The 21016-nt window shown below is 38.3% G+C and overlaps 1 protein-coding gene across 1 annotated transcript; it reads right to left on the bottom strand.

Moving 5' to 3' along the window:
* Positions 1 to 893: 893 nt before the first annotated feature.
* On the bottom strand, positions 894 to 18482 carry EFHB (EF-hand domain family member B). The gene is given in 15 exon segments (XM_059818993.1): positions 894 to 1054; positions 4215 to 4400; positions 4933 to 5138; positions 5518 to 5723; positions 6478 to 6566; positions 6569 to 6647; positions 8026 to 8086; positions 9850 to 9933; positions 10309 to 10328; positions 11159 to 11283; positions 13287 to 13397; positions 13999 to 14179; positions 15928 to 16071; positions 16978 to 17040; positions 18417 to 18482. Coding segments are annotated over 15 exon segments (1782 nt in total).
* Positions 18483 to 21016: the final 2534 nt, after the last annotated feature.

The raw sequence follows: 21016 nt of genomic DNA on the forward strand, positions 1-21016 counted from the left end.
TTTTCATTTGTGAAGATCCCTCTTCCCAAGAAATTGCATTGGTCACAAGTGAAGAGTTAGCTCTCTGAAAGCCCTCCCGAACTTTTCTGACTACCTATCCTGTATTTTTATATAATGTGCACATACACCTCTAAATAGCCATTCTTTTTTCTTGCTTGTGAAAGCGGAACATTATTAGCTAATAGCCAAAAGCTTGCATAAAGAATATGAGCCCTCTGCCACACAACTGGGCATGTATTTTTGCACTTCTTAATCGATTGGTTCTTATGGAGTCCATTTCACAACAACACTTTAGATCCTACACCCACGACTATGTAGTTTCCTTAGTATCCTCCTGTGAAGCACTTTCTCACACAAATTTTTAAACATATCAAATAATTCACCACAACCAGATCTCTGTTAGCTACCATTTTGTTGACAAGAAATTATGGAACATTAGAAGCAAGGCAAGATGCCATTCTATAATAATTATCTTTAAGAGGTCTTGCATATCAGAAACATTTATATTAAGTACTTTCAAAAGTGTCCTTCCGTTTATAAGAGAAAAAAAGTAAATTCAAAAATGCAAAATGTGTCCATGTTTGAAATATTATTATTATTTAGATTTAGAAACACTGTAAAAAAGATAAAATAAAGAATGTAAGATAAACATTTGAATTCCATTCACAAAAATAATGTATCCTCTTTTATTCCTACAGGTATCAGTTCCTAGTAACTGCAATGATAACAGAAAGATTCATATATATGTGGTGAACCCACTATTCAGAAAGACAATAAACAGTGAATTCCAGTTCTGTAAACACACCTTATTTAAAATGCTTATTGTATTCAGCATCAGAATTATGACTGATGTCAATTCAAATAAATGTAAATGCAATGCCCGAAGACTAGAATTAGCAACTGGTTTTTGTGTGTGATACATGCATTTCATCCAGTACATTCCTGATGCTTTCTACACAAACCTCTTCCTTCTGATATTTCATACAGGCTTGCTTCCATATCTCTTCAAACCTTTCATCTGAAATGTTCACGCCAATGTTGTGGAGAATTCGTGCAATCTACAAAATAATACAATTCATGTAATTCTGGTCAGCATTTTCTTCAAACTATATTAAAAAGTCTGGCTTTTACATATATTAGCAATATTATTCTTTGCCAAAGAATATTTTCCCACTCTTAAATAAAAACTACAGACCACATCCTGCATCTTTATCCAAAGTTCCTATTTAAGTAGGTCCAAATCTTATTGGGATGAAAGCTGTGGTGTACAAAATTGTCTTTAGTTAATAATGCTGATGCAACTTCAACATTGGAAAAATGGAACACAGAAAATTCAGGGAAAAGTAAACTTTTTTAAAAGCCCTAAGTCAAGTCCTGTTTATCCACTGTGTTTTTAATGTTCGCAGTTATCGACATAAATCACATTATATTCATGTCTGCATTTCACAGCAAGAATACTACACACAAGATCTTCAGTTGGTACAGATAAATGGGTGAAGTGACTACAATGAAATGGTTCACATCAACTTTGGGTCTCGCTATAGTTTTACACCAAAGTAATTCAGCAGAATTTTTTTTTTACCATATATTCTCACTTGGATGCTTCCTGCTGCATGCCTCATTACACTGACCTGTTGACTCATTACAGGAAGGTGGCTTTAGAATAATATTGACACAACTCGTGCTTTTGTTAGTATTAGCAAAACATTTGGCTTCTTCAATTATATCGTGTGTGTGCATGTGTGTTATATTTATGCTCTGGAGATTTTATGCATGCTTTGATAAAGTAAGACCTTTAACACAGTCAAATCCACCTTGTTTGTCATCTTTCTCTAAAACTGTCTTTTGTATAAATATAGGCCTGATCCATAGTACAGCAAATCTGCAGCTTCATCTTAGCCAATAAATCTATGACAGTTTATGCCAGCTGAAGTTACAGAAGGAAAACATGGACTAAATTTTGTTTCTTTAAGCATAGGTGTTGTTTCAGTTAAATGAATAATATTACTCATGAGGAAGACAAACCAGATTTGAGCTAATGTCTTCAATAAGCTAGTGAAATTTTAAAGTTAAACTAAAAGCAATATTTCATTACAGGATACCACTGCAGGGACCATAAAGAACTACATGCTCTCATAACTCACTTTCACCACATTAAAATACAGCTTTGTCCTGGCTCATTAATAGCCATAAAATAATCACTGACTAAACCAGACTACCAAGTGTGCAGACGGGTGGTGGGTGGGTTGGTTTTTGGTGTGTTGTGGCTTGTTGTTGTTGTGTGGTGGTGTTTTGTTTTTGTTTTTTTTTTTTTCAGGTTGGACTTGATGATCTTACAGGTCTTTTCCAACCGTAGTGATTCTGTGATTCTGTGATTCTGTGTGGGGTTAAACTGACCCTTACCTATTATCAACATGATAATGTTGAATATAAATTACACACTATTGCTCAGTTACATACCTTCTGTTCTATTCAATAGACTAGGACACATTCCAGTGAAGAAAATAGCAGGCCCTGGAACTATTTTATTCTTTTATAACATGAAAAGTCACCTCATGAAACTGCTTTGTAGTCAGAATTCACATTCATTTCTACAGGCCTATACAAAAACTGGTAGTATTACATGACTCTGGGCTTTGATATGATAATTTCATTAGCTATTACATGTTTGAAAATATTAATGCTCCATATGAAAATAAATCAAAAACCATCACTAAAACACTGAAACAATCCATTTCATGAGTATAGGGTGATTTAACACACTCAGAGGTGGTTCTGTACTGAACTCTGTATACCCTGTATAGTCTACAATGGAGTATGACATCTCAGGCCACATTATAACTTCAGAGAAGAGTTCTATCTAGTGCTTGACAGGTATAATGGGCTTCTCAATGAAGCATGAATTCTATTTACTGTTAGCTATATTCCGCATGCACGGATTTCCTGCTTCAGAGCTAGACTATAAAATGCTAAATGCTCATGTACATGACATTCTGACAGGCCGTTCTATAGACATGTGTACAACATGACACCCCACCTTTTACATCCCCTGCCACTAATTAGCAACATTCTTTTCTGTAAAATACATACTCAAGTTCCAGATCCATTTTCAAATGTGACTGAATATCGAATATAATGACTAGTAGAGAGGGAGAGGTTGTCAAGGCTTCTTTTTTCATTTTAGATTGGAATTTCACATTTGTTACAATTATCCCATAAATTCTATTTCAGGTAATGAAGTTGTCTCTTAATATTTTTTTACTAGAAAATGCATACATATGTAGAAGCAAGAGTAAACAATACTGAAGAAGAAGCAAAGTTGTTGTAGCATTTATGTGGGAGGAACTCTGGGCTGTGAGATAACAGAGTGGCAGCAGCCCCCAGAGATATCAGACAGAAAAATCATAGAGTCCCCAAGTAAGTCCCTACAGTCTCATGTCCTATCTTCCTCTTCAGAAACATGAGATGGCACAGCATTGGTCTGTGACTCCCTATACCCTCTATCACTGCACAAGTCCTTTGCAGATCTGAGCCTACAACCCTAACTCAGCAGAGCACTTAAAAGATATATTCAAGCAGGTTGCTGAATTTGCCATTAGCAAAACCTGCAAGTTTGTTTGAGGAGAGAGACCTTAGGTAAAATTTTCCACTGAACATTCCTCTGTGATAGAAACTAGTTTTACACACCTGTAAAAATCTTCTTGTGGGGCTTTTTAAGACACCTAGTCATAGAATAACTTAGGTTGGAAGAGATGTCTGGACATCATCCATCCAACCACATAATCAAAGCAGGGCTAACTTTACCATTAAACCATGTTGCTTGGGACCTGACTCAGAAATCTAAGTATGTCCAAGGATGGAAATTTCACAACTGCTCTGCTCTTCTCACACTGCAGAAATAATGAGTCATAGACCCTTAAGCCCTAGGTTAATAACCAACCCTCATTCAACACAGCATTTGAGCAGCAACAACCTGACGTACTTCCTTATATTACTTATTGAAGTTGTATCTCAATAAAATTATTATCTACCACCTTTATGAATAACTTTGAATGTGAAGAGTACATATTTTTCAGATAGTTGAATGGATGTAAAGAAAGATGGTAAAGTTGCAACAATGAATTTTACAACCTGTTTATTTGATAATATGACTTTCCACTCCCACATGGCTAGAGGTACATTTATCTTGGAAGAATATTCTGAGGAAATGCACTATATCTCTGCCTTTGGTCTTGTTTTAAAAAAGTCTATTTCACACACTCCCTTTTGACTGAAGACAGAAGGGAGCAATAATGCATAAGCATTGGCCTCATCACCATAATTAGTTCTGTCACTGATGCAGCGAATTCGAGGAGCAGGAATATCTGAACGAATAGTTGGAACACCACACACTGGATAACCTGTGGAAATCAATCAGCGGGTAGCACAGAAAAGTCTGTATGTAAAGATAGTGCCAGGGAGGATAAAACATTTTGTATGAAAGAAGAACAAATTTGATACTTAGTCTCATGTAGGTTCAGTAAGAAGTTATATAATTTTCTTCCTCATCTCTTTTTTCACCTTTTTTGAATTCCTAGCTTCAGCTACATTATGAAGCATGACAACAGGAGATCTTGCAGTAATATTCTAGCACTTATCCAGTACTTCCAGCTGAAAACATTTTTAGGTGATTCTAAGAAGATACTGTTCTCCTAAAAATACTAGCATAATTTCTCAAAGACATCTAGATTAACTTTCACATTTTGAATGGATTAACCATGCCAAACATCCAAGCCATGCCAACTTCCAAGCCACAATCCTAAACAAACTTATTTTAGATAAATTAATTCACTGTTGTACATTAGTAGAACCTGTAGCAATACTTTTTAAACTTGTTCCTGATTTTGTCTTAAATAATGCTCAGAAGTGAGAAGTACAGTCCACTGTACTTACAGGTTGTTGGGAGACCACCGACTACAGCATAATACTGAGAAGTTGTTTGATAATTTGCAAATACATGATCTGTTGATCTTGTAAGCATTTCTGGAGTCTTTTCTGAACTTCACAGTTCTTTTAACACAAAATCTTCCTGCTTCAGCAGTGGCTCAGCATTAATCTTTGTGTCTTCAGGCAGAACTGGAGCATCTAGTTTTTTCCCTATAAACAAAAGTTACGGTACAGCCAGGATTTATTATCAGCACATTATAGGCTAAGAGGTAAAAACCATTGCTTGAATCCTTGAAAAACTATAAAGTAGGTAACATAATTAATCTGCATTTCTGATAATGACTATGAGATTTTTTACTTTCTCCTGATTTATGGGACATTCTCAACATGTAACACAGAACTCCAGGATTCTGATATACATTTGTATCTGAGGCTCTGCTGGTGGCAGGCAAGGACGAAATGCACTCTCTAAATCCTACCCTTCTAAAGAAGCACCTAGTCTACAACAGCAACGTCCTTTTCAAAAGCTGTTGTAAGAATAAGATCATCTCCACAATTTGGCAATATTAAGTCATCTACCTTTTGTAATTATTTGTAATTATTTTTTCTTCAAACTCTTTAACAGACATTTTGTCTTTCCAGTTCAGAAGGTTTGCAAACTCCAGATAATTAATCAGACCATCTTTATCCAAATCACAATAGTCAAAGAAAGAATCCAGGAGCTCATCATCTAGATTCAGATTAAGCTGAAAACAGGACCTTCGTAGGTTGTCCTTGTCTACTGTTCCATCACCATTCTGTTATAAATAAAATAAAACAGTTGCTATAACAGCCATTATAAAAAGGCTCCACTAAAAGGAATACATAAACACACACACACATATATGTAGACCACCAGGCACACCATTTCAGAAGAGTAACAATGCTGAGTACAAAAAGTAATTTAGAAATTAAAAATCTGAATATAAAAGTGTCAATAAATAATTTTCAACTTAAACAATACAGTGATTTGAGAGTAAAAGTGTATGACAGGGTATAGTGACAAGATAACAATCTAATCATAAATGTGGAGGCAAAGCCAAGATTTCTTTTGAAAGTAAGACATCAATCATTCTGTATACATTACAATTAATGTTATATATGAAATGTTAATTATAATTTTTTTTCCAGAAAGAAAAAAAGATCTGAAATTCTGATGATTGGTGACTCAGTCAAAAAGTACAGCTTGGAAGAAAATATGAACATAATCCCTTTAACAATTTTTATTTTAAGAAGAAATATCAAATTTTGAAGAGCAAATAATGCAAAGATTATTCCTGCTCAGATGTCCCTTGCTCACTGTTAACTTGGATATTCCAAATACTGTTCTCTTTAATTCCATAGCGTATCACAGTAGATTAAACATACAATAATTATGAATTTACCATGTCTTTATAGTCTTCATTTATGTTTGCCTTGCTATGCTTATGTTTCTTCATGTCTGTATCTCCATAGCACAGAAGTGCTAACGTCACACATTCCTTTACATTTATACTTTTTCAAAGCACTAACCATATCATAATGTCTGAATGCTTCTAGTAACATGTCAAAATACTCATAGTTAACTTTCTTCAAACTTTGCCGAACTGCAGTCAAGACAGCTCTCTGTCTTTACCACAGAGGAACTCACACAGAACCTGGCAGTGAAGAAGATCACCAACTCCTACAAGAATAAACACTTCCTCAATTAGATCCGCATATACAGAAAACGGACATTTTAAAAAAATGGCTTACAGTCTTAAAAAAAAGGAGAATTTCAGTTTCGAGATGCTGATTTTCATCACTGCTGAACATCTGATACGGCCAATTCATTAAAAGATCAAATGGTCCATATGATGATTTCTCTACTCACGTGCAGTTAATATAAAAAATTTTGAAACATCTTAATATAGCTTCACAAATCCATCCACTGCTTCCAAAAGCTTCTGACAGCAGTAAAACTTACTCGATGTGCAGATAGTTGAGAGCAAAAGAACATACATTATTAATCTATCACTTCCAGTCTGTCATATTTCAGCATACTTACAAAAACCAATGGGAAAGTCAATGTAATATTTTAGATAATTATATACCATTGATTTCTAGAAAGACAATGTACTATTTTTGTGTTACTCTTCCCATTTTCTACATATCCTAACTTTATTAGTATTTTTAAAAACTTTGGCATACTGAGCTAAAGTCTTCATCCAAGTCCCCGAGACACCAAGGTCACTTTTTAGAGTGCAAGTAGTTCATAACAAACTGAAATAACAAGCAGGAGTAGCTCACCTAATCCCCTTCTAACAGCAATGTACATGCATTATTTTCTACATGTTGATAATAAATTTTATTGTTCAGTTCCTTCTGCTGTTTGTGCTGTTCCTTATGGGACAAGCATACCTACACATTTACAATATTTAACTTTATTACACTACACAGTAAATCATGTAAAAAAGCTTATGCAGAATTTGAACAAGCCTTCTCTGGTCTTGACTAATTAAATAACTTTGAGCCACTTACTTACATTTTTTGCTGCCTAACTATTCACTGTATTCCCTAGTTATTAAACATAATGTTAAAACACCATCAGTCCTAACATTGACTATTTGAGTTGACTAGCTTTCAAAATTTTGTCATAATGAAAATTAATAATTTTTTATTTTCATTCTGTTTTCTGTCTCCTTGCTACCTTCAAAAACTTATTATTCTTATTTATTGCTTTTTATTTTTAATCTTTTCATAAAAGTGCTGGAAAAATCATTGAGAGGAAAGACACATAATTGATTTAAATAGCCATTTTAACTTTGTCACTTAGATGTCAATATGAGTTTCCCATTTTGTTTACATTCAGATACAGAGGCTGTAAAAAAACCAAAAAAAACCCCAACATGATAATCCAAAAACTAAAGTTTCTTTATTTCTGACATTCATTTTTTTCCTACTAGCAACTTCAGTTCTTCTCAAATTTTCCCTCCAAAAATTTACTGTCACTGTTAAATTTTGTACCTTGCCTCTAAGACTAACAGTAAGTGCTTCAGCATAGTTTCATCAACAAGATAAGATTTTATTCTGCCCCTGAACATCTGGACAGAGTAACATTCCAAATGTATGGACTGGGGGAACATTCATAGTTTCTGCTATCCTGTCAATAAGTACATTTCTTTGTTAATTGTCAAATAGTTTATTAATAGCTGAAGTAAGCCCTATGCTAGTATTTAAAAAAAAAAAAGTTATAATCTGTTATATAATTAGGGATGATACACATAGTTCACCTGGAATTTGTTTATCAGCACTTGCTTCAAAGTTGCCATTGCAGAAAAGCATTGCTTTATAAACCTGTTTAGAACATTTGCTGTTTGTAATGTAACACAACCAAATGTAAACATTAACTTTTTGAACATTTATATTCATTAAAAGGAAAAACATTCTATGCTAATTTTTTTTGTTTTCTAAGACAATGACAGAAATGAGTGAGAAAAGTCCTTATAACATAATGTCTCCAAATAAACTACTTTTGGCTAAAGTCAAAAAACTGAATCCCATCTCTGCTTCTTCACATTTTGTGTCTACCAAAACCAGCATCCAAGTCAATATCCATCCAGAAAACTTGGCCCAGTTTTATTTACCAGAAAAATTAAGATGCTGTTGGTGACACTAAAGAACTGTTTGTTTATTTCTTAATTTGAAAAAGATGCAATGTTCATTTTATCTCTATGTTTAATAATTAAAACTGTTACATAAATCAGAAATGTCCATCAAAATTGAAAAGAGAATCAGTGCTTTGTTCTAAAATACAAAACAAACAAACAAAAAAAATGACACAGACATGGAAGCACTGTAAACTAAAACTACTATGTGTATTTTTCTTTTATCATTTGCATATTACACATCGAATGTGGATAGTGTAAAATTCACTAAAAAAAAATAGGTTAGCTTGTACCTGCCTTGTAATACTAGTGCTGGGTTTGAGCTTGCACTGCAACCCATATTCCCTGACTGATCATACTGCCTCACGTTGCTCACACTCCAGGTCTACTTCACATTAAGCTAGGACACAGTGAAGGGCAGAGGAAAAACTGGCCCACATTTGTGTTCACTCCCTACAGGTACTATAGGCATAGTTCTCCAGAGTTACTTAAGCCTGTGATCTTGAGCTTAAAATCAAATTTTACTACCAAAGTCAATAATGTTGTTTGTGAGTCTTCAGATACAATTTTGCAGAAATACAGAGCATCTGCAAAGACAATCTATGTATACATTCAGGAACCCTAGATTTGTAGCACAGCTGGATCCTGACTGCACTGTACCTTAGGACTACTGTAGCCCTTCATAAGCACTGTTATGTAAAATTAAAAAGCTGTTCCAGATCACCTGAGGTTTATGAAGTATTGTAATGATTCGACTGAGATTGATACATGCTGCTAGATAATAACACAATTTAGTTCCATGTCCTTTTCCAAGGAAGTAATGAAGTGAGAACACAGGTGATGTAACAAAGATGACCAAAAATAGTGTCAGAGTAAGTAAAATGGTCAAATCCCCAAATGATAGGTGAGACATTTCAGTTCTTTCAAACCTTCCTAACGGAAAAAAAGACAGGGGAAAAAAAATGAAGCATTACAGTGTGCTTGTAATTTGCTTGGTGCAAATTTGATCTATTCAGATATAGACCATTTAAACAGTGAGACTTAACTTCACCATGGAGGCATAATACAGCCCTCATGAGTAACTTGTGTACTTGTCAGCCTAATTAAGGCAAGTAGAAAGTCCCTTTCTGTAATTGAGTGCTGAAGTGGAAGCATTGAGCGCACAGTTTCTATCTTTTTACCCAGGACAGAAAAAGATACTGGAGACTTGGCAAATGTGAATTAATTTTTTTCTTGGAAGGTATCTTTGCTTACTTATGGATCAAGCACTTTTCCAAGTTGAGGTTGAAATTTTTCCTTGAAATCATCACTTCGTTTTGTTACAGTTTTTGCTGCTCTCCTCCTACAAATTATGAAAATAACTCTCACACATATTTGTTTAACAATATTCAACAATTTTTCAATAATATTAAAAAATATTATTATATATTAGAAGGAAACAGCAACTCCTCTGCAAGACAAACACAAATTTAGTAATTGAAAAATACTGCTATTTGAAATCAAAGATGTCTTTATGTCATGCCAAAGACATGCCAAGTGCTGTTATAGTACGGTAGAACTGATTTGGATAAACTATTCTGAAAATTACTTCTTGCATTTTCTATTCAGTTCAATATAGCTAAGGATGGGATTGTAAGATGTAAAATTATCTTCCAATAGGAAGACTCTTCTTCAGAAGTCACACCACTAATTAACTAGTTAACTCATTGCAACTTACGATTGCAGATCACAGAGCCCCTTTAACCCTGCTTGAGGGTAGGAAGGCTCTGCAGAGGGATCTGGACAGGATGGATTGATGGGCTGAGGCCAATGGTATGAGGTTCAACAAGGCCAAGTGCCGGGTCCTGCACTTGGGTCACAACAATCCCATGCAACAGGCTGGGGGAAGAGTGGCTGGAAAGCTGCCCTGCAGAAAAGGACCTGGGGGTGCTGGTTGACAGCCGGCTCAATATGAGCCAGCAGTGTGCCCAGGTGGCCAAGAAGGCCAACAGCACCCTGGCCTGTATCAGAAATAGTGTGGCCAGCAGGAGTAGGGAAGTGATCGTGCCCCTGTACTCGGCGCTGGTGAGGCCGCACCTCGAATCCTGTGTTCAGTTTTGGGCCCCTCACTGCAAGGAGGACATTGAGTTGCTGGAGCGTGTCCAGAGAAGGGCAACAAAGCTGGTGAGGGGTCTGGAGCACAAGCCTTATGAGGAGCGGCTGAGAGAGCTGGGGTTGTTCAGTCTGGAGAGGAGGAGGCTGAGGGGAGACCTTATTGCTCTCTAGAATTCCCTGAAAGGGGGTTGCAGAGAGGTGGGTGTTGGTCTCTTCTCCCAAGTGACTAGCGACAGGACAAGAAGAAATGGCCTCAAGTTGCACCAGGGGAGGTTTAGGCTGGATATTAGGAAATAGTTCTTTACTGAGAGAGTGGTCAAACATTGGAACAGGCTGCCCAGGGAAGTGGTGGAGTCACCATCACTGGAGGTGTTCAAGGAACGTGTAGACGTGGCATTGTGGGACATGGTTTAGTGGGCATGGTAGTGTGGGGTTGATGGTTGGACTTGATGATCTTACAGGTCTTTTCCAACCTTAATGATTCTGTGATTCTGTGATTTGGATACACTTCACCCATCTTTAAAGTGAGGGGTTTCTAGTCTATAAACAAAAGACTCGCTGAAGTTTGGCGAATCATACTTCCTATTTATTGATTCCCCTGTGGAAAAATAAGTGTTTCAAGCTGTCTAAAACACCTCAGGAAGAAAAATGTACTAAGTATCTTCATTCTTAAGACAAAATAATGAAGGAACAAAAGCAAATAGCTACTTAACAATTCTGTTCAATTAAAGATAACTAATTTGCATTGCCCATGTTTATTAAATAGATAGGAATAATTTCAGTATCAAAAGTGAAGATAAAAAACAAAATAAAAAGCAAAAACTGCTTCAGGGGTAAAACAGTTGTAGGTCTTTTTATGTCTGACTAAAGACAAGCCCAACAGACTTAATGAAAAAATACCAGGTAGCCTAAGTAGTGAGGGTCATGCAATCAAATCACTTTATAATGTCCGTACCTGAGCAGAGATGTGTACCATTTAATTTACTATTTGTTAAAAGAAAATGCTAAAAGGAAAAAAAATGTTTTTGAGGTGTTGCACTTCCAGATATACTCCTGCTATGTTGACTTCAATGGAAATTTTGCCACTGACTTCACTGTAAACAAGATATTACCCTACTTGTTCATTAATCTGTTAATCCAGTCTTGCCTATAAAATAAAGTTCCACATACAAGAATATCACATAGACTACTCTATGTAAGTGAGCTGCAAGCGCATGTTTCTTGTCACAGAAAAAAATGTCATTCTGTTTCTTCAAGCTCTTTTCAATCACCTTTTGAAGAGAATGGCAAATAGAACTTTCAAAAAATATTATTCACTCCATGCTTTCTAATAAGGGCTTCCTCTCACTGTATGGCAGCATGGAATTTTTGTGTTATTGTTCAAAACTGGGGCACATAGTTGACTCTTTTTTGCTGTCTGTCTGTTTTTGGCTTGGCCTCTCCATGATCTTGTGGATGGAAGTTACAAAGGAGACGGAAACAGATAATGAATAATTCCACTAGAACACCTAAGAACGGTGGGGAAGAGGGGAAATAAAATTAGAAGTTTGGCCAATTTATACCAGTAGTACTTGTACTAGAATTTCTCAGTGAGAGAACACAGTACTATATTTTGACTTCTATGTGACTGCCTCCATGTAAAATTTACATTATTACAACTGAATATCTGTATTGCAGTTTCTTACATATTTGGCCTACACCTACAAAACTGTTGGTACTAGCACAATGAGCAATTTTATCATACTGCTAACCTTACAGAGCAGCAATGTAAGTCTCTCAGCCTAAGTGGAAATGATGGAACTGGGAAAAATAGAAGTGGCTGCAAAAATAATATGTGCACTGCATTTCAGAGTGCTATTTGTCACTCTGATCCTGTGCAGATCTATGAGATAAAGGGTAACCATCCCTGCGCAGACCACTTCACACAAGTACAGCCCCCAGAGGCTGAAGCAGTGGAGGCACAGCCCACTGGAAGGACAGAGACAGAGGCTGTGGGACAGACTCACAGGCAGGATGCTGTAGGTTGAGGAACCTGCATTCCAGGGAGCCAGTCAGCAGCCTGAAATTCCTTGTAACCAGAGCTTGATGCTGAGCTCCCCATCAGAAAGTCTAACTGCCCTGAAATTCTGTTTGGATCCTGATAAAAGAGAGGTACCAGAGGTGAAAGTACTGGAATGGGTTGGGCTCTGAGTCTGTGGCTTTCAGCCCGAGATTGCTGTCAGTGGCATAGACAATGCCAAACTCAATAAGCAACCAGGGCATCTACGAGTTTCTAGTTTCCTGGATACACTTTGCTTTCCAAATAGCACCCAAAAGAAATCAGGCTTCCAACTTCTTCATTAAGTTCTTATACTGTCTAATAATACACCCACCACAGTGATCTACAGTTCTAGAAACAGGTCATGCTCTCTCAGTCGCATGTAAGTATTTTTTTCACATCATTACTTTTAAAAAGAATTTGTATTATATTAATACAGTAGTAAAAAGTAATAGATTATATCTCAAAAAATAGCATACAATATGCATTGAAGACACAAAGAGGAACAATTACCTTTTTTTATTTTAGAACCTTTTATGTGGTTTCTTAGCCTTTGAACTTACCCACATGATAATCATTGTGTGACACAACGTACAGATCATGTCCTTCTCTGGCTTCTTTATCCACTTCCTCAAAAGTTTTTGGCAGATTTATGAGGTGTCCAGCTGATACATCTGGAAAGTAAGAAATAAATATATGGTTGGGGGAGGTAAGGGTTTTGTTTCGTTGGTTCTTAATTTTAAACAGTATCTTGTTAGAGAAGATGCTAATACTGTGGAAGAAGAATATTTCTTACCACATTTCTAATCAATCTATAGGAATCTTACAGCACAATGACATGGGACTAGGGAAAAAAAAAATATCACAGAAACTGAGATTAACATAACTGTTGCAAGAGAGCTACATAGTCAACACATATGTGATTTGCTCCAATCTATGGAGGAAAGATTCAGAGGTCAAGGTAATACCTTGTATTAGGCGTATTAGAATAGTTGGGAAAAGGGAGGTAAGTTGTCAGCTACCTAAACAGTTCTCCAGGGAAATCTACAGATCTGGAACAGAGCCAAAAGCCCTACTAGTTACCAAATGTTCTCAGCTGCTTGTTTCTTCATTGTAACTAAAAAATACTAGTACATTTTTATGCCTTTCAATAAATGCTGTAATAGTAACTTTTCTATTAAGCTGGAATTGTTGGAAACAGAATAGGTGCTAGACACTAAATTGCAGATTATCTTGTATTTAGAAGAAATATGTTTTAATGTTAAATTTTCCTACCTTGGATGACCTTTGTTCCAAATGTAGTATTAATTATATCCAAGCCCTTAGGTAACATAGAAGCTTGGTTATGTGATCTGCCCAAGGATGCTTGACGATTACTAAAGTAGATTGCTTCTTTTTTGTCTTGTATTTTTTGTTGAAAATTAGTTTTAGGAAGTGGATTTATCAATGAAGCTGCCTAAACAAATCACAAACAACACAAGAGGCAGGAAAACCAGCAAATTTCAATCATTCACACATCTATATGGCTATCCCCTCACACACACATAAACAAAAGTTTGATCATAAGTATTCTAATGAGATCTTATATGATTACACTGATGTAATTTTATCTACCAAGTTGCAAAACAAAACTGTATTTTGAAAGAAGACCACTAATAACCAATGCTATGTTAAATCTCCAGCTAAATTAAATACATACTGTGAGACAGAACTTTTTATTTTTACGTGAGTTTTGCTCTTAGCGTATATTAGAAACTATAGTCAAATTATAACATGACCAAAACTTTAGTGTGAACATGATTATAGCTACAACATCTTTGGAACAAAGACTCCTGGTGCTTATGATTAAAAACATCTATTATCTAGCAGTTAAGACTATCTATTCTCTAAACAGCTACTCCCAATTCTGCCGATGCAGAATTTAAAGATAATATTTCAAGATATACACTAATATTGCATCCTAAAACAACATACCAAGAGAAATTACTTCACCAGGGTTTTCAAAGCTTAGCACTAGGTTGGACAATTTTTTTTTCCATATACACACTGGGCTTGGGACAATAGAAGTTACTTATAAAATTAGGGCAACTTCAAGGGGAAAAAAAAATCTCAAAAAAAAAAAGTTTGAAAAATGTCAAAACAAGGTATATTGATCTTCCCAAGTAATTTGATTTTTCAGGCTACCCATCAAAGTAATGGGAACTCTAGAGAGGGTTTATTATTAGACTCTTGTTGAATGTTATACAAAGAATTATTGAAAAAAGTAGTACTAAATACAGTTGATCAAAACGCACACTTGGAGAACTCACTAAGATTCCAACTATTCCTCCAGTTAATATTTAATTAACAATGCAAAGTGAAACAGTCTTCAACAGACAGTACAGGCTAAACAAAGCAATCCATTCAACATAAAGCTTCTGAGGAGGGACATCAAGAACTGATTTTTTTTTCATTTTGGATATGCCTAATAAATCTCCTACTCAACATCCTCTAATATCAGGACTTATGTGTTTCAACCTGAAGACTTATTTTTGAGATCTGAACTCCTCTTTGCCTCAACTTCTTCATAAAAGTGTATTTGACTAACACAACTTAATTTTAGAGATTTGAACAATAATTATGTGACGAAATCACCAATGATCTCTTCAGTTGTCTGATTACAGGTTACAAAAATGATTTCTGAAGTAAAGAATACACACAAAATAGTCTGACATATTCAAAACATCACTTTTTAGCTAACAAAATCAGTTTCAACTCAAAGGTAAGAAAGAATATGTAATAATTACACTGAACTATAAGCACATTCTCAGATAGCAGTTCTCTTGAACTAGGAGAACTCTTCCTTTGCTAAGAAGAAAACAGCAACATTTGTGGGTAGAAGACTGTTCATTAATTTAAATGTTGAAATTAAATTAATAATTCAGTAGTCATTGCAAAAATTAAGTCACTGATAAGATAAAACTCACTGAACTTCAAGTGTTTTCCTATTTCAATCATGCTAATTAAATCCTATGAAATGACCTCAGAATTCAGGTAATCCGCAACAGCGGTGAAATGGTGCAGTGTAAATCACTCAGCTATCTACCTTTATCCCTGACTATGAAGAAATCAGTTGCTCTTATTAAGGATGTTGTTAAGCAGTCCATTCTTAAACAAAAGTAAAGGAGTCATATTCTTACACTGAGTGAGGAGTCACATTCTTACACTGAGTGAAGAACGTGACTCTATGCCATGTGTCAAGCGAGCTCCAATGTCAGGATCATCTGCTCTGTCACAGAACATTCTTTCAACACCAGGAGCTGGATTTGTTGTATTTTGAAACTTTCGCACAGTAGTTGGAGTAATGGGCTATACAAAAGGCAAAGCAAAAACAATTTTACACCAGATATTCACAAAATACTAATGAAAAGAAAATGTACTGCAGCCATTTCGGTGTGATTCCACAGAGGTAAGAACAAAATATGAGGACGTTTTAGGGCTGTAACACATGCTTACGCTCCTGTAGATGCTGATATTCTGAGCATAAAGTCAACACAGCCCAGCCTAAATTTTATCAAACCGGCAAGAGAAGTAGTAAGAGAGTTGCTAACTTTCAACTATCTGGTTCCATCTTGAAGATGCGTAACAGCTTCTTATGTATACTTCATCAAATGTACATGTTACATTTATCACCTTCAGAAACCTTTAACCTGATTTACAACAATTCCACCATCAGCGCAGCAATTTCAGAAATTATTTTAATCACAGTTTTGGGTTTTTTTAATTACCCGTTTAAAGAAAGAGCTGCTATTTAAGGTATCTGTTTGTGTCTCAGTACCCTCTGACTCATCAGGAGCATGGGGAAGGGCCAGTAGGAAGCACAATTCTGAGGGGCATCCTTGATAAAGAAGAAGGACGTCCATCAGAAGTAATAGTAATTCCTAATATAATCAGTGTAATTGTATCACCAGACAAAAACTGTCTAAACCAATTCTATTTAGTCCCATCTAAGCAGGCGTGGTGAATTTTGGAAACACGCAGAGTGAAAAAGAACTGCCAGAAGTGTTTTACAATCCTACCAGCTGTTCTCTATGATCCCATGTGACAAAAACTAACATCGAAAAAAAAATAGTAGTTTCTAAAGAGGAGGAATGTAGCAGAAATGACCAAGGTTTCAATTATTTGGGGTTTTTTTTAGGGCTAGTCTCAAAGCACAATCACTGATGGGAAATCATTACAAAAGTATCACAAAGAGCATCTGAAAAACTAACTCACCCCGGGTAAAACCTTGGTGAGGCAACTCACAGCTGTATCACCAGTGGGAAGCAACTTTCCATCCTAAATAATACAGTCAAAAAATAAGGCATAACCAAACCCATTGTACTAACAAGCACAACTAGTCAAATTCGGATCTGACACCTTGCACGAGATGTTGTCTACTTGTCCCTGTTTTGATAAAAGGGGGAAAAAAAGGAGCCATATGCATTTTTTGGAGGAGAGAGGGGGAACCGCAGCAAGATATGCCTGCCCGCCCCACACACTACCCCTCCTCCACAGAATCACAGAATCATTAAGGTTGGAAAAGACCTGTAAGATCATCAAGTCCAACCATCAACCCCACACCACCACGCCCACTAAACCATGTCCCGCAATGCCACGTCCACACATTCCTTGAACACCTCCAGTGATGGTGACTCCACCACCTCCCTGGGCAGTCTGTTCCAATGCTTCACCACTCTCTCAGTAAAGAAATATTTCCTAATATCCAGCCTGAACCTCCCCTGGCGCACTTTGAGGCCATTTCCTCTTGTCCTATCACTTGTCACTTGGGAGAAGAGACCAACACCCGCCTCTCTGCAACCCCCTTTCAGGGAATTCTAGAGAGCAATAAGGTCTCCCCTCAGCCTCCTCCTCTCCAGACTGAACAACCCCAGTTCCCTCAGCCGCTCCTCATCAGACTTGTGCTCCAGACCCCTCACCAGCTTCGTCGCCCTTCTCTGGACACGCTCCAGCACCTCAATGTCCTTCTTGCAGTGAGGGGCCCAAAACTGAACACAGGATTCGAGGTGCGGCCTCACCAGCGCCGAGTACAGGGGCACGATCACTTCCCTGCTCCTGCTGGCCACACTGTTTCTGATACAGGCCAGGGTGCTGTTGGCCTTCTTGGCCACCTGGGCACACTGCTGGCTCATATTAGCCGTCTATCAACCAGCACCCCCAGGTCCTTTTCCACAGGACAGCTTTCCAGCCACTCTTCCCCAGGCTGTAGCACTGCATGGGGTTGTTGCGACCCAAGTGTAGGACTCAGCACTTGGCCTTGTTGAACCTCATACCATTGGCCTGGACCCATCGATCCAGCCTGTCCAGATCCCTCTGCAGAGCCTTCCTGTCCTCGAGCAGATCAACACTCCCACGCAACTTGGTGTCATCTGCAACCTTGTTGAGGGAGTACTCAATCCCCTCATCCAGATCATCAACAAAGATATTAAAGAAGACTGGCCCCAAAACTGAGCCCTGGGGAACACCACTTGTGACCGGCCACCAACTGGATTTAACTCCATTCACCACAACTCTCTGGGCTCGGCTGTCCACACAGTTTTTTACCCAGCGAAGAGTGCACCTGTCTAAGGTGAGAACCCGAACTCAAAAAGGCACAGAGAGTGGGCGGGTGGCTCTGAGGCAACAGTGGGACCCCCTTCGATGACGGCACTCACGGCCGGCAGCTCGGGAAACCTGACGGTGAACTTCCCCTCGTAGACGGACCGCAGCTGCCCCACCATGGCGGCACGGGGCCGCGCCAGCCGTTCACCCCGCTTGCTTGGTAACGGCGGCAGGCGGCGCCACTGCGCCTCCGAGAGGGAGCTATGGGAGCACTCGTGAGGGGCGGCCTGTGCCGCCACCATCACAGCCCTCCCGCCATCTCCCTCACACCCAGCACCCACTGTCCTCCCACCATCTCCCTCACACCCAGCACCCACCGTCCTGCCATCTCCCTCACACCCAGCACCCACCGTCCTCCCGCCATCTCCCTCACACCCAGCACCCACCGTCCTCTCGCCATCTCCCTCACACCCAGCACCCACCATCCTCCCGCCATCTCCCTCACACCCAGCACCCACCGTCCTCCCGCCATCTCCCTCACACCCAGCACCCACCGTCCTCCCACCATCTCCCTCACACCCAGCACCCACCGTCCTCCCGCCATCTCCCTCACACCCAGCACCCACCGTCCTCCCGCCATCTCCCTCATACCCAGCATCCACTGTCCTCCCGCCATCTCCCTCACACCCAGCACCCACCGTCCTGCCATCTCCCTCATACCCAGCACCCACTGTCCTCCCACCATCTCCCTCACACCCAGCACCCACCGTCCTCTCGCCATCTCCCTCACACCCAGCACCCACCGTCCTCCCGCCATCTCCCTCACACCCAGCACCCACCGTCCTCCCGCCATCTCCCTCACACCCAGCACCCACCATTATCGTCCCTCCTCACACCCACTGAAGAAAGCCTGGAAATTGCACTCAGGCTATTTTGTAACCATCATGATATAAAGAAATAATCAAGGTTCAACTGCAGATGTATGTTTGTTAGACCAATTAAAGTACTTGAAAATCCACCAGCCTTCAGACAGGCGGGTTGAGTCATCTTTGGGTTAAAAGAAGGTCTTACATGGTCAAAAGTCTGATCATACTTTAAATTTTTATTAATTGGTCTGATAAAAAATACAGCGCCTTTCACAAATGTTGTCACATGTATGAATGTGTTAATAACATTTTATACTGAGACTGTTCCTCTAGAGAAAAGTGCAACTCCCATCTACGCAGCCACACAGAGGTGGGTGAGAAGCCTGTCAGCACTACCCATATATCAGGACATGTGAATGCTCTTACTGTTTGTCTTAAATGAGTCAACACATCGTCTATCTAAACCACTGTATTTGCCTTTTAGACACAGATGTGGACTATTTCAGAAAAGCAGCATGGGTAAGACTGAACAAGTTTCACTGCTGTTTAAAAGCCCCTCAGCTCTTACAAAGTCTTTTACTCTCAGGTAACACTTAGTAAACTCCCTCCTTTCTTCCCAGCAAAACATCTAAATTTAATCACATCCTGCTCCATTCTCTATAGTCCTACAATGGCAAAACCAATTTTAGAGAAACATACAGACCTTTACCATAATTAATTAACAAACATTACCAGCTGTTGCCATTTTATTCTCAGCTCCAACATTTGTTTGAAAAGGATTTAAAATTAAGGAAGCTAAATTAAAACTGAATTCTCAGGACCCTTTCCTACAAATGGAAGATGAGAGGCTCAGGCAGCGCTTGCTCTCTGCTGACCGGGCCACCGGTCGGTAGGGGTGCCTGACTACCTGCTCCAGCTGTCAGAGGCATCAACGGTACATGTCAGTACTATGATCAGCTAGCTTCTAGCACACGTGAACGTAGCTTAATCTTCTCCAGGTAACATGTTACCTTCAGCTATTATCTAGCTGTGGCCATTGCTGGTGCCCTTTTTCAAAAGTACATGTGTTTTTCTGCTGTAGACGTGGCTGTGCAACACCGCTAATATAGAACATCCATTACCACTTGGGAACTAAAGAAGCTCTTGTAAACTCTTAATATATTCAGTTCATTTATACTTCCTTCAATCATAATTTTTGTTACTTAAATTTTAGAGTGCTCCTGCCAAATAAAGTAATAATTGTTGATAGTTTAATAAATAAAATAAAATGATAGGTTAGATCTTGCCTTCTGATCGGTTCTTCTGTCAGGTGCAATTTCTATCTAGTAAAGGCTAAATTGTGATTTGAACAAAACTGCAGGTATTTGAAATCAGGGATGAATTTCATCTGATTGAGAGGAATAACTGGGTAAGGATAAAGCTGTCAGAAGAGGGAACTATTTATACAGAGGAAGAGCAAAGTACAACATGACAAAAATTATATGGTTAGAGTACAGCACTGGAAATGGGGGCTTGAATTTTTATTCTTGTGTTTGTTGCATTTCTAGCTGGCTATCTATCTGTGCTCAAGGTATTACCACTTTGTATATGATGTTATTTCTGATTTATTTTTACGTTGTTTTTTCCCCAGTAGGTGGCCACACTTGCTAACTGAAAGAATCCACTCAGTCCTGATGGAGTGGGTTGCGTCAAAGGCAGAAAAATAGGACCTGGCCGTGTAAAAAGAATGCCTTTTGCAGAAACAAGTAGAGCAGAAGTCCTCAGCCTTCTCTGTTTTGCCCCTCTTTTTTTCAGTAGAGCTGCAGGACCCTATAAATCAATTTGAAACCTACTAACAATATACATGC

Source organism: Gavia stellata, chromosome 6, assembly GCF_030936135.1.
Source record: "Gavia stellata isolate bGavSte3 chromosome 6, bGavSte3.hap2, whole genome shotgun sequence".
Taxonomy (NCBI): Eukaryota; Metazoa; Chordata; class Aves; order Gaviiformes; family Gaviidae; genus Gavia; species Gavia stellata.